Genomic DNA, 14,435 nt, shown 5'->3' on the forward strand with positions numbered 1-14,435 from the left:
TAACATTTAGCCTGTAAGACCAGCATGTTCAAACCATTTCCTTCCAGCTGTGAGCAACCACTCATCCTCTCTAACCACTCCCCCCTTTCCTTATTATTCTTTTATGATCTTTTCTTCTTTCTACTGAAGAAAAATCTTAATTGAAAACAACAACAACAACAAGCACCATAATATGTAAATAAGGATTAAAACAATTTTAAAATAGAAGTTATTTTCAAATTGGCACTCCTGACTGATGTGTGCCTTTTGGCTGACATTCTATCTTTCAGACTGCAGCTGAACAGTTTTCATGACAGAGCAAAATGGTGAAGGTGATTTCTGAGCAAGCTGGCTGTGTAGGAGCAGACCTGCATCTCTCTTGCTTCCAGAGTCCACACATTTGTACATGGTGGCATCAGTATCTGTATCATGGCAGTTCATGCTGCCATTGAGTACAAGTTGAGCATAGATATTTGGGAGTGGCAAATGGGAGCTGCAGCAAGGGAGGGTGAGGTGGGTGGGAGGAATCCAGGATGAGCTGGAAAGCTGCTCTATTGCAAAGGGAGTTGAGGTGAAAGGAAGTTCATTGAAAATGATTATGAGGACATGGATGGGAAATGAGCTTTTATAGTACTTACACAGGCTGTGTAGGTGTTATGGGGCAAGCAGTAGTGAAGATGTGGGGGTGTGTGGGGAAATTTCCAGAGAGAGGAGGTGTCATTAATAGGGAGGATGTATTCAGTAGACCCTTAGGCAAAAAACACAGATATGATGGTAAAAGATTAGCCTTTTGGCTTATGTCCTGCTTTCTGCCCTGAGAGAGTGTAAGTCAAAAAGTTAAGCTTGTTTTGACTTCATGGCACACATGCATGACTGGCCAGGAGTCTCAAGGGGAATTGGCAAGGATGTGGAAGAGAGTGTGCAGTGGAAGGAGTATGGGACCTGACAGAATATTTGGGAAGGGAGGATGAAAAGAGGCGTGAGGACTATGGGTCCAAAGAGGAGAGATGATGAAGAAGGAAGTGAGGGAAGCTGCAGCAAGATCCAAGGGGAATGAGGAGAATGCGGTAAAGATGGAGATGCTCAAGCTCTTCTTGAGTGTGTTGGATGCCCTGCTTCCTCACCCCAAAGTAACTCAATCTGAGGTATTTCAAAGGATTATGTTGTGTTCTCTCTTGTTTATTTAGATCTGGGTTAATAATCCCAGCAAAGGTATCCCTGTCCCAGTGTGCGTCACCCACAGCTCCTCAGCAGTGTCTCTCCCCAGGCCTGAGTTGCCCACAGGCCACAGTCCCCTCACAGGCATTCATCCTCCAGCACCAAGCACTGCCAGACATCTACCCTGTGCCACCTGTTAAATCTGTCCCACCAGCTCATCCCCCCTTCCTCTCTGGCACCCTGAGGAGCTCTTGGGGCAGGTGAGGAGAAAGAAATCAGCTGTGGAGCCTGGGCAGTGAAGCACAGGACCCACGCCACCTGGCTATGTAAATAGAGTGTGTGGACAGGGCAGGAGGACCACCCTGATCCTTTCAGGGTTGTTGTGAGTCCCAGAAAAGGTGGGTATGGGGTGGGGAAAAGGGGACCCAGGCTAAGGTGTCATGAACGAACAGTGATGTGGCCTCTCCACACTCACATTGTGTAGAGAGACTCTCAGAGCACAAAAAGAGCTGTCACATCCACACACCCTGGCCCAGAGGTGCAGGGGCTCTTCTGTAGCAAGGACAACAGGCTCTGATCTTTCAGGCACCATTTTCTTTCTTGTGATGTTATCTGAGGCAAGGACCTGAGAAAGTATGGTGGTCTGGGGTGTGGTGGGCTGGCCTGGACCAGCTGCCATATGCCCAACCTGATCTGTTTCACTTCCCCCATACAAGAGGACCAGGGGAGAAAATGATGTGAAAAATCTTGTGGGTCAAGACAAAGGCAGGGTGATCAGTTAGTGTTGTGGGCAAAAACAGACTTGACTTTGGGAAGATGAGTTTAATTCATTGCCAGGTAGGTGGCTGAGAAACAAAAATAAAAAAGTCAAAATAAAAGCAACCTCCCCCCCTCCCCCTTCCTCCCAGGCTGAACAAATTTGCTCCCTCCTCCTCCTCCCTGGGCGATGCAGGGGAATGGGGAGGAGCAGTTGTGTTTGGTCTGTAATGGCTCCTCTTTGCAGCCCCTTCCTCCTCATGCTCTTCCCTGCTCCTGTGTGGGTCCTCTCCAAGCACTGCAGTCCCTCACAGAATATGTGCCTGCTAGGAGCACCTCCTCCACCCCTTCTGCACTGACCTTGGGGCCCTTGTGGCTGTTCTTGCTTTTGTAAATTTTAATTTCCTCACTCTTCTCTTTGCCTGACTTTTTCACCCTCTCCTAAACACTTTCCCAAAGCTCCACTTGTCCTGCTGTGGGGCTGTTGGAGTCAGTTGGAACCAGCCATGACCAGCAGTGCAGGGATGTGCCAGCCACCACCCACCGAGCTCCCCACAGCTCCCGCTGCCAGCATCCGGACATGTGTGGGTGGTAAAGGGAAGAGATAACCATACAGGAGGGTGGTAAAAGCTTGGCAAAAGTGGCATGGCCTGGGGTGGCATAGCATGGCATAGTATGGCCGTGAGGGAGGAGCAGCCATGCTGGCAGTTGTGGAGGCAATGGGCCAGAGGGAGGAAGCAGGATGACCCTCCGCCAGCAGCAACGCAGGGCTGGTGAGTGCTGTGAGGAAAGGCGATGAAGCCTGGGTCGAGGCAGCTCGCCTGAGCTAGGGGCTTGTTACGGAAAACAAGAAAACGGTTAAGCCATGTCTCTGCCTTCGGGCTTGAAACACCACTGGTTGGGAGGAAGCAGCCTCTTTTGCTGCCATGAGGCCAGTCAGCGGCGGGGTTGTGGACAAAACTTGCTGATGCCAAGCTGGTCTGGAGGCAGGATTCATGGCTCCTTTCCTGGGGAGAAAGGTGTTTTGTTCTCCCCTGCTGTCTCACACAAACCTTTCATGACCTCTTCTCATTGACATCTCAGCCACTAAATGATCTCCCAGCCCTTCATATACTTCTTTTCTGTCAGATGTTCTACCCACACGCCACCCCGGTGACTTGCTGATTTGGACATCCAAAGAATAGAAAAGAGACACAAATATCTGACAACCAGTTTATAAAAAATGGATGTGGGGCAGCTGGAGAGATGAAACATCATTTTTCAGTCATAAAAATGAGTTTGTAGTGATCTTGTCCCAGCACTTTTTTTTTTCTCTTTTTTCCCCACTGAACTCCTCACCTGTAATTACATTTAAACAATGAAACCACAGAGCTCCAAGAAACTATTTACAAAAAGGGTAAGGTCATTACACACTCATTTTTAATGCTTTTAAATCCAGTTTCTCCTTTCCAGCTTCCCCTTTCCTGCTAGCTTCAGGATACAGATGCACTCAGGTGCATGAGAAATACCAGCAGAGGCAGTATTCAGTCTGCTTATCTGATGCCGTTCTGAAAAACTACCAGCAGCAATCTGTTTCCAATCAGTTGCAAATTTTTTATTGCCGTTTAATGGTGGAGGAAATTTGCACTGAGGAAAGCTGACAGTGAAATGAATAATTCAGTTTGCCTGCAGAATAAAGCCTGTCCAGTGTTGGCCTGGCCACTGAGATACTTGCATATTACTCTTATCTTTTGGGTGATGAAACAGAAATCTGTTTATATATCAGCCAATAAGTATGGTGCTGTGTTTTAGATTTGGAACCAAAACACTGCTGATAACACACCAATGTTTCAGCCCTTGCTGAGCAGTGCTTGCACACAGCCAAAGGCTTTTCAGCTTCTTATGCTGCCCTGCCAGTAAGGAGGCTGGGGGTGCACAAGGACCTGGGATAGAACAGGGCTGACCCCAGCTGACCAAAGGGATGCCCCATAGTACATGACATCATGGTCAGCAATAAAACTGAGGGTAAAGAAGGAGGAAAGAGGGGATGTTTAGAGTGATGGTATTTGTCTTCCCAAGAAACTGTTAGGTATGGTGAACCCTGCTTTCCTGGAAGTGGCTGAACACTGAATGAATTCCTTGCTTTGACTTGCATGTGCTGCTTCTGATTTACCTATTCAGCTGTCATTACCTCAACCCATGATTTTTCTCACTTCTACCTTTTCAATTCTCTCCCCCATACCACTGTTGGGGGAGTTAGCGGGTGGCTGTGCGGGGCTTGGCTGCCTGCCAGATTTAAACCACAACAGACAGATATCCCAGAATGTAAAGGAAATAAACAGTGGATGTCTTCAGACTGAGTCTAGTGCAGTAAACCTGGTGTCTGCTCTCAGTGAAGTAGCCCTGACTATCTGGCATAGGTCATGGGTCCCCAACAAAAAGAAAGAGCTGAGCTAGTGACTGCACTTTTGGAGGACTTTGTAACACATCAGATAAGTGTCATCCAGTAGCTGTTAGTGCTATACGAAGAATGAATCTGTTGCAAAGCAACCTAGTTAACATTGGACGGACAATGGTCAGGAAGCATATAAGAAATTTAATGTATTTGGATATCTGTAATTGGTTCCCTCCCCTGCCCTCCCCTCGCCTCCCCTCCCCTGCCCTCCCCTCCCTTCCCCTCCTTCAAATAATAGGGATATTTGCGTCACATCTCCCAATGCATATTTGCAGTCACTTGCTCATAGAGGGGAAGACTTGGCTCTGTAGGAACCACTGGGAGTTTTGCCACCAGTATCATCCCTCTAAATGTCACCAAAAGCTTTAATGTATGTGTATACCCTCACTCATAGCCTAACACACTCAGTACCAAACTATTCTGAGTAGATTTCAGGCTGCTAGTTATTATCTGCCATGATTAAAAAACAAACAGACAAACAAACAAAAACTTGGTAACTCATGAACAAAAAGAAAGTTCAGAAGTTCATACAGATGTATAAGTATTAGGAGGACACCAAACTGAAGAAAATGAGTTATTAAACATAGGGTGGTTTAATAATACATTTTGAGTTTGTAGAGATATTAATTCCTCTTTTCTGCATTATATGGAGAAATCAGAACAATACTGAAAAATATGCAGGAAAATAAAACAGGTGGTATTTTTTTGTTTGTTTCTTGTTGTTGCAGGAGTACCTTGGAGGTTTTGATTTTTCTTTTCCCCTGAGGGATTTCTGTTTTATTTTTCAGGACAAGGAAAACAGTCTTTGAAACAAAACAAGTGTATGTGTAGTATCATTTAAATCACCCAGCTAAGGTATGCTGCTACAATGTTTTTTTGGTTTTAAAAGTGTTTGGAGTGAAAGAAAAGAAAATATTAAATAATAAATTTACTTGCCCTCAGACTGGGTTGTGAAATGCCTCAGAGAATGGATGGATGCAGCTGATGAAGTTAAAAGGACATTCTGGACTATTTGTCTAAGCACAACAGGAGAATTTATAAGACTTGACAGCTTTGGATGTTCTTTAGGTTTTAGTAACGTTCTAGGGAAGAGCAATGAAAGCCATCAATGATTGTGGCATGCTGGCAATTGGTATCTGGAGGTAACAGGAGGAGCCTGAATTGTCTCCACTGGGAAAATAAACAATCGTGAAAGGCAGCAAGCTGAACTGTGAGGTTGTGATGTCAGTGTAGCTATTATGGAGCATATTTATTTGGTGACTTTTGACTATTGGAGATGGCAACAGAATCCAAACATTTTGTCTAAAAGGTATGTGGTACAATATTGCTTTGCTGCATCCTTGTCCTGAAAAAAAAATCTCAATTTTTGTAAAATGCAGTGGTTATTACAGTTTTGTCATTTAGTCATTCTTTAAGATAAAAAGCTTATACATTTGCTCTGTGAAGATACAACAGATGGAAGTAACACATGAGGACTCTCATTCCAGTTTTTATTGTTTCTCTACTTCCACTCTTTGTGAGAAGTACTACTTAAAAGCCATAATTAATGAGACAGGAAGTGTGAGGTTCTTTAAGATAGTTACCTGGCACTGTCTTCAGTCTGCTTCTCTGGGGAACGTTATTTTGATTATTTGTCTTCTGTTTCAGTCACTGTGGGGTTGACGTCATACTCTCACTGTCAGAGGAATTGTGCAGCAGGAAACCTGTGCTGTGACAGCCTCCTTCTCTGGTAAATACAACATGAGATTCTGGAGAAGCTCCTTTCTCTCTTGTGGTCTACTCTGAACTGAGCATATCCTCTTCAGAACTACAGTTTTTCAGAAGGTGAGTCTGGCAGATCTCTTCTGCCTATTGCATGATCACCTGCAGGTGCACATGATTTTTAAATTCTCTCTTAGGGTTCTGTTAAAGGACCACTTCTATGTATGGCTGAAAGGTTCTTGGACTGGAAGGGAAAACTCATGACGATTAGTTTTATTTTACTGGGAGAGGGTGGGATTTGCTCTACCAGACTCTTGTCACAGAATGGGCCACTCTGTCACCACAGAGCAATCTCTGTCACCGCCAGAGCAAACTCTTGCTGAGCTGCAGGAGATGAGACCTATTTCTTCATCTGGTCTACGTTTCCTTGCTGCCTTAAAGGCCATCTTCTGAACACAGATGCACATTTGGGGGTATGAGGGAAGGTGTACCCTAGTTGGTAAGTGGCCTTGCCACATCAGGGCAGCTCAGCCCACAGCTGATTCTGAGGAAGATGAATTTATTCTCATCCTTAATTAGGCTGTTACCAGATTTCCTATAGAGATTTCAAGATGCATATGAAAATGTACCACAAACCTGACTGCTGGTCTCAGACCACAGACATCTCTGCAGAACTACCTTATGAAGAAGATGTGACCATTGAAATGTCTCAGTCTAGTCCATGTGGGTATAGGGTTGGGCCGTGGGGACAGCACTTTGTTTCGCCCTGGTGAAGGTGAGGAACATGGTTACAGATCCAAGCCATAGGCTCCCTGGAGTGAAAAAATGCAGCTTGAAAGCAATGTGCATTCACTCTGGCAAGCCCTGCAGAGATACTAGCTGTAGGCTGCTGAGGTATCTGGAATGGTGGTCATCACATTTCACCAGCTGAAATATTTAGACAGTGCAATCTGCAAGGATCATAAATAGGAATATTAAACCCTTGAAAGAGCAATACAGGAAAATATTTTCCTTATGAAAATCATAAACAAATGCAGTTCCTTCCAAATCCCAACATCTTCTGAAACTGTTCTCTAAACAGAAACATCTGTCACTTGGATAAGACCAAGTCTCTTTTAATATAACACAGCCTCTGATTTTCTTCCTCCCCTAATCTGCTTTTAGCTTTGCTTTTAGCTGTGCCAAGAATCTGTGTTGAAATTGCCATTTCTCAGCCATATGCTGCAGTCACAGTGGTATTTGGAGATGTGGATGATCACCCCCAGGAAGACCTTGTTCTGTTCAAGAGATTTTGGAGAGCAGAGTGTCTGGGAGAGGAAAAGTGCAACTAGTGGCTTTCCTCTAAAGACATCAGAGTTGAAATCTGAATGAAAATGACTAGAGTTGAATGCATTGTCCCTGGATTATCACTACAGCCAGACACAGTAGACCAAAATCTTCCTCACATTAGATGGATAAACAGTGCTTCAGGAAAAACAATCCCTTCCTCTGGATAATAAGGTTTTGCAGACTTGAGAGTGGATGTCTGAGTTTCATAGTCTCCCTCTTTTCCCCATCCTTTCCCTCCTGTCAGGACATGATCTGGAGGAAAATGAGTCCTGTGGGCCTCACCAGTTTCTAAATCTTGCACAGTTTCCTAGTCCCTTAGTGTCTTTCCTGGAGATTAAAATTTAACACTTTATATTTACAATTATGTGGAGACAGATATGTGCTACATTTTCTCTGCAGAATATATTCACTGAGCAGCTGTGAGGGTATTTGAAGTACATTGTTTGGAAAAAGACATGGCCTTGTTCCTTTTCTGCCAAGATTTTAGAAGTGGCTTCTGATATGGGATATTTGGCTCCAGATAAATGCTAGGACCTAGTTTCTGAAGGGGTCAAGTATTTACAACACCGAAAGACACTGGGGAATTCTGCATGCTTACAGTGGTAAGTGCTGATGGCTGTCCTGCTCCTGACCCCTCCACAGCATAATAAAGCAGACAAGGATGATGCTCATGCATACTGACAAAGTGCTTTGACAATGTTAAGTGCATGGTTGGACATAAGATTGGATATAGGAAGAAAATCCTTATCAGGACTCCAGGATGAGTGCAAACGAAGACCAGTGTTCACTTTCTGTGGAGCGATGGCCTTCAATCTTGTTTTATTTGTGGATCCCTAGCAAATTTCCAGGGAAGAAGGCTCTCCCATATAGCAAATGCAAGTTGCCTGTTAATAGCTTTTCTTTTCTAAGCCTGTGAAGATACCCGAGTGCCGTGACTGAAACTTGATCCAGAGCATCCTGTTGTGAAGAGTGTCACTGAATAAGTTAAAGGGAAACCCTCTCTGAAACAGTTTGAAGGCTGTTCTTTTGCCTCTCAAAGAAAGTGTCACCTCCTGCTACTACAAGCTCACTTCTTTCTTATTGCTAATCCTACTTTGGCTGTCGAGAGGTACTAAAATCCTGGACTCCTCTCCTGCTTCCCACAGAGAGATGCTGGCCCTTTGGTAATGGTTAAGCAAAGATCTCTGGAGCAGGGCTTGGGCAACAATCCTAATGCGCAGGGTAACCTGGCAAAGACCCCTGTGCTAATTGGCAGAGGCAATGGGAGTGACTGGGTAGCACCTGGGGAAGGGTTAGAGGAACTCCAAAAAGAAGGTTAAATACTCTTGGTGCTGCCTGTGGTTAATGCAGAGGCACTCGAGTTACATACATTGTAGCAAGCTGTAAGCAAGTGGCTTCATAAACTGAGTAAAAAGAAGTAGTTAACATCCATCCTGAACAGTTGTCACCACCGTTTCTGTGTGAGAGGGAGGAAGGAGATGGATGGCGTTTGCAAGGCAGACTCACAGAACCCATAGTCCTCGTGGGTGCTTTGTTGGCAGACTGAGTGATGCACTTTTTTTCCTTTAAACCTAAAAAGCTAGGTATTATTACTATTATTAGTTATTATTATTATTAGGCTTTATTTATAAGTAAAATCTCTTGCAAATCTAATGGCTGAGATATAAATGTCAAGAAGTTTTCCTCTAGATAATCAGCTGAAAGCCTTCAGAAACACCCTCCCCACTCCAATCAGCCCGCCCGCTCATTTTTGGAGCATTACAAAAAGAACTGCAGCTAGAACAACAGTGTCACCTTCTGGTAAGCAAAACGCCTGCTCGTACCTTCTGTTGACTTCAACTCCACTGGACACCACGGATGGCTTGTGTGCTTTCAGTGAGAATACCGCTCCTCACTTTTACATTAAAGGTGACAACGCGGTGATGTGCAGTTAGTTAGTAGTAGATTCAGAGAGGACAGAATTTCTTTGAGTTTTGCTTAATGACGAATAATAGAATGGCTTTGGTGATACAGCTCTATATTATATTATTTTAAAGCAGTTTTAAAATCGGGGCTGATACTGAGCCGCATTTTGTTATGTGTTTGGCGTTGGTTAATAACACATAAAAGTCTAACGTGGATATCACCTACTAACCTTAAAATGTTCACTTAGAATTCTGAGATTCTCACACTTTTGTACATGTCTAACATGTATGTATGTATTTCATAAGAGTAATCAAATGAGTGATCACATGGAAGCAAATGACAAGAAAAGCAACTCTGGCCAGGAAACATCTGCAGAAGGAAATGTCTCTCCTGCTAAGGACTCCACAATAACCCAAAAACAATTGGTATGATTTCTCTAGTCCCATTTTGTTGTCAAGATCCTTGCCATTTGCCTTCAATTTCTTCCACGATTATAAAAATAAAAAGCTGGACTCACTAGGAAAATATCAGTAACAATAACAGTAAAATAGTCAAGTTTTCAGGGCAGTAAGGTAGAGGGCTAGGAGTACTTCAGAGCTCTAAGTAAATGTGAAAGAAAAAAAAAAGTATTCTTAGAGGGATAGCTTATGATTTGTTTCCAACTTGAAATCACATTCTTTATGATTGCAGGCCATGATGATACTGGAATATATCTTCTGCACCAAAAATCTACCCCACACTCCAAAGCAGAAATGTATGAACAATGTAGGTGCATGAGATTGCCCAGTTGGTTTTCACGAGAATTCAACTGAAGATGCACAGCACCAATGACCTGTAGTAAATAAGTGCATTCAAGTGCATGTATATTTCTAAATCAGTAGATTGGACTGAACTGCCACTATTTTCTCCATGAGAAACAATGAAGGAACTCAGCTGACTGTGAAAATCACTGTGGATTCTGAAAGGATCAACACCCTCCACAAAACCAAGGGGTGGCAACTCACCTCCATTTTTAAGATAGAATATCAATTTGTATGTACATTTATGCCAGTGCATAATGAATTATAACTGAATATATAATGTCCACAGTCATTGTCTAAAGAGAAACTGACACAAAGCCCACGTCTGTGATGACTTTAGAAATGACTGTCAACATACGTGGGCTATGTGGAATCACTGGAAACAGTTGAAGTTTTAACCTCCAGAACTATTCAGCAGTTTTAGATAAGTGCGAACCTGAATTCCATAAAACATTCAAGAAAATACTCCCTCCTATATCTCAGAAAATGTGTCTCTACTAAAGGTGTTTAGTTTAGCTTCTTTACTTTTGTGTGTGCTTTTCTCTTAGTCACTTGCCAAATGCTTTCTTCCTGCACTAGCTGCTCATCCACACATTTCCCTTGCCCCCAGACTGTTTGAACAAAGCAGTTATAGGCACCTCAGTGAAGATAAGGGCTAATCCAGTTGAGATATTTATAATTATACTACTTGTTTTTACATAATCAATGAAGTTGAAGAAAAAATATGTGATTTCTGCCTCCCACAAGACAACTTTCAAACCATGGCACTGTACCTGAGCAAGAATCTCTATTCAGTCCTGACTGTTCCCTTTCCTGTTAGGTTCTACATTCAGTCAATGGAATAATCAATTAACAGCTAGACAAGCAAAGATTTAAAACAATGTTATCTTAATTTATGTTTTTTGCCTCACCTTCCTACCTGTGTTTTTTTGAGTTATCAAGAATACTTTTATTGTCATTTGGAAGACAGTGAGGGCATTTGGTAACTAGTAAATGTTTGTACTACCTACAAAAATTTTTGTAACTTTGCTCTTGTTTGTTTTTCTTAGCAACAAATTGAGAGACAACTAAAATGCTTAGCTTTTCAAAATCCAGGACCTCAGGTAGCTGACTTCAATCCTGAAACTAGAGAGCAGAAAAAAAAAGCACGCATGTCACAGATGAAACAAGATTTTTTTTATAAGCCCAAGTAAGATATAATTTATTACATATTTTTCTTTTAAAAACAGCTAGCATGCTGTTTACTGAATATAAATGGAATTAATAAAAGCATTAATATTTTTCAGAGAGATTTCTTATTACACATGAAAGCAGTTCTGGGAAAACAAGCAGTCTCTAATAATTACTTTTTCTTTGCTGTTGCAGAATTATGAAGAAGTATGACAAACATGGCCGGCTCCTTTGTAATAACATCGATTTGTGTGACTGCCTGGAGAAGAACTGCCTGGGTTGCTTCTATCCTTGCCCCAAATGCAATTCAAATAAATGTGGACCAGAATGTCGCTGCAATAGGAAATGGGTGTATGATACAATTGAGACTGAAGCTGGGAATGTGATCAGTGCTTTCCCATTTTTTATCAATGACTGATTTTGTTCTGATAGCTTTTGTGCCTGAGCAAAGTTTTCATTTCTTCACATTCTATTAAAGTATATCTTGACTTTTTGAATTGTCTCTAGTGAAATATCTGGCAGTGGTGTTTGTGCTTCTTTATTGCTGCCTACCCATCATACTTTAACCTTTTGCATTAAATAAAGATATGCATTTCATTATTCCACAGCCATGTGAGCTTTACTGAGGCACCTAGCGAGTTCTTTCTGAATCCTGACTTTCTTAAAATGAAGGTGTGTGGACTGCTGTGGGCAGACAATTTTCTTACCCTGGGGAGCAGAACAACATTTCTTGTAACCATTTTTTTTTCTTGCCGATCTCTCTGCTTGTGCATTTACTCAGACACATGACACATCCTTTTGTGAACACTTATCCAGGTGCCTTTCCCTTCTGATGCATTCATGTCTTGTATAGATGAAGTGGGAGTTATTTGAGCTAACACTGTCTTCTAAAACTAGGTCACCCAGTTATGTGTCATAATATATATATACTGTGTCAACCAGTATACAAAGAGGAGGAGAGTGGAAACTACTTTGCAGCTGTTTCTTGCTGTGTCCAGGCTACAAGACTGAAACCAACAAGTTTGGTCAGCATTTTTTTCCCCTCACCAGCATATGGTGCACTCTCCTCGATCAGTCGTTAATTATAGCTCACACTGGAAGTAAATGGATTAGATATTTTTGCCTCTGGGCAGAAAAAGTCTCTTCAGTTCCAGGAGTCTTCTCCTTGCTACAAGACATTACAGATTTCAAATACCACAACAGACACCCTGTCTTCTGAGGAGGTAGCTATTCTCATTCATAATGGGCACTCAGGGTCTCTTTCACCATTTTTAAGGAGTGAGGATCCCTCACTTAAGGAGTGAGGATCTTGAATGATGCAGGTTGCCCCAGGCCATCTCAAATTGCATACTGTTAGGTGGGGGAATCATTCTCTGGGCCCACTGCTTGTTTTTCCTGAAGCTGCTCTCTAAATTTTGGATTTGGTAACATCTTTCTTCCCTAAAAGAGGCTGTTGTCTGTGGACAGAGGCCTCCTGGTCTGTGGACAGAGGCCTCCTGCTCCAAGATACAGGTATCTCCATGTAGAAGAAAATTCCTGGATCATACTCCAAAAATACCTTAACATCAGAGCCTACTTCTGAGCTGATACCTCAGAAAGATTTTTTGTCCCTTGCAGATAATGACACTTTAATACTTAAGCTTGTAGCATAAAAAAACACAGTACCAAGAAACTTACTTAATAGTTATATCTGCTATGGTGGTTAAAACACTCTATATTTGGCACTCAAATCTGATCCTGTTACCTCAGATACCTCCCCGGTCCCAAAGTATCCTTTGAGCTATACTAGGAGTCCAAGAAGTCCACGACTACCTCTGAACTATATTCCTTTATGGTAAGTGGAAATCTTGCCAATATATTCAGGTATGTCAATGGTTTCTTGTTCTAGGTGTGCCACAAAGTCCTTCTGAACTTGACAGAAGAAGCAGCTGAAGAACATAAAGATGACATGAAGATGTCAAACTTTCTTTAGAACAATGTGGACAAATTTGAATGAGCTTTTAACTCTTTCCAGTTAGAGGCAAAACAAAACAAAATGTTTCTCAAGTGAATTCCTGTAGTAAAGCTACATTTTAAATTATATGTGTAATTTGATTAAACCCCACATGTAAGTATTCAGAATCCTGTTATTAAATTAATTAGTGTTGCTTTATGTTTTTCACACTCCATCAGAATCATGGTCGAATGCAAAAGGTGAGAACACTGTCACTAACACATTCAATGCAAGCTTGAAAATATTGGAAAAAAAAACAAACAAACACAAAAACAAGAACAAAAACCTGCAAAAAACAGAAGTGAGAGCCAAGACAAGGATAATGAAAATAAGAGAAAGTTGCAGAGGCACCTCTGCTGAGGTTTGGGAGTGACTCCATATTGTTGCAAGGAATGGCCCTACTAACTTTTCCCCTATTTTCAAGTGGACAGCTGATTGTGAACAAATATAACCACTATTAGGACATTCAGCCACAGGGAGGATAAGGAAGGAAGAAAGGGAGGAAGGAAGGGAGGAAGGGAGGAGGAGAGAAAGACCTGTGTCACTGTTGTGATTTAGCCCTGGCATGCAGCTGAGCTCCACGCAGCCACTTGCTCACTCCCACCCAATGGCATGGAGGAAGACAACTAGAAAGGTAAATGTGAAAAAAACTCATGGGTTGAGACAAAGCCAGTTCAACAGGCATAGCAGAAGCCGTGCAAATGAAGCAAACCAAGGAATCCAATCACTGCTTCCCATCAGCAGGCAGGTGTCAGCCACTGCCAGAGAGCAGGGCCCATCACACATAGCAGTTCCTTGGGTAGAAAAACGCCATCACTCCACATGTCCCCCGTTCCTCCTTCTTTACCCCAGTTTTATTGCTGACCATGACACCAGGTGGCACGGGACATCCCTGTGGTCCATTTGGGCCAGCTGTCCTGGCTGTGTCCCCTCCCAGCTCCTGGTGCACCCAGTGTCGTCGCTGGTGGGGCAGCACCAGAAGCTGAAAGGTCCTTGGCCCTGTGTAAGTGAAGCACTGGTGTGTTATCATCTGTATTTTCCCCACAAACACAAGGCACAGCACCACACTTTATGAAGAAAATTAACTCCATCCAGCCAACATCAGGACAGTCACGCATATGCTTATACTAATTGTGAAATGCAGTGGTAGATGCACGTATATAAAAATAAAAGAGTTCCCACGTCCAATAGGTTTCAGTAGGCAATTACC

At 42.7% G+C, this 14,435-nt stretch overlaps 1 protein-coding gene and 1 long non-coding RNA gene across 13 annotated transcripts in view; one reads left to right on the top strand and one right to left on the bottom strand.

Annotated features, from left to right (window-relative positions):
* The window catches only part of LOC106047879 (uncharacterized), a 55,486-nt gene that overhangs the window by 32,342 nt on the left and 8,709 nt on the right, over positions 1–14,435 (bottom strand). The gene's annotated exons all lie outside the window — the stretch shown is intronic.
* On the top strand, positions 542–11,650 carry ARL14EPL (ADP ribosylation factor like GTPase 14 effector protein like). 11 transcript variants are annotated; one of them, XM_048052134.2, is made up of 9 exons: positions 2,421–2,666; positions 5,116–5,182; positions 5,975–6,151; positions 7,757–7,959; positions 9,047–9,157; positions 9,568–9,687; positions 9,953–10,027; positions 11,112–11,251; positions 11,428–11,650. In XM_048052134.2, the coding sequence occupies exons 6-9, from the start codon at positions 9,577–9,579 to the stop codon at positions 11,648–11,650; spliced, it is 549 nt and encodes a 182-aa protein (XP_047908091.1). In that variant the 5' UTR covers positions 2,421–2,666; positions 5,116–5,182; positions 5,975–6,151; positions 7,757–7,959; positions 9,047–9,157; positions 9,568–9,576. The 11 variants fall into 11 exon arrangements, with proteins under 11 accessions (XP_047908090.1, XP_047908088.1, XP_047908092.1 ...); XM_048052133.2 differs by lacking the exons at positions 2,421–2,666; positions 7,757–7,959 and adding an exon at positions 542–1,124; XM_048052131.2 differs by lacking the exons at positions 2,421–2,666; positions 7,757–7,959 and adding an exon at positions 1,136–1,397.

The sequence above is a fragment of the Anser cygnoides genome, chromosome Z (assembly GCF_040182565.1).
Source record: "Anser cygnoides isolate HZ-2024a breed goose chromosome Z, Taihu_goose_T2T_genome, whole genome shotgun sequence".
NCBI classification, from domain to species: Eukaryota; Metazoa; Chordata; class Aves; order Anseriformes; family Anatidae; genus Anser; species Anser cygnoides.

What these genes read in the sequence shown, in the direction of transcription:
- ARL14EPL (XM_048052133.2), top strand. Translation starts at nt 9,577, where the DNA reads ATGAGTGATCACATGGAAGCAAATGACAAGAAAAGCAACTCTGGCCAG. An exon ending in CAATAACCCAAAAACAATTG is followed by an intron (nt 9,688 to 9,952) that starts GTATGATTTCTC and finishes TTATGATTGCAG; the next exon opens with GCCATGATGATACTGGAATA. An exon ending in GATTTTTTTTATAAGCCCAA is followed by an intron (nt 11,252 to 11,427) that starts GTAAGATATAAT and finishes TTGCTGTTGCAG; the next exon opens with AATTATGAAGAAGTATGACA.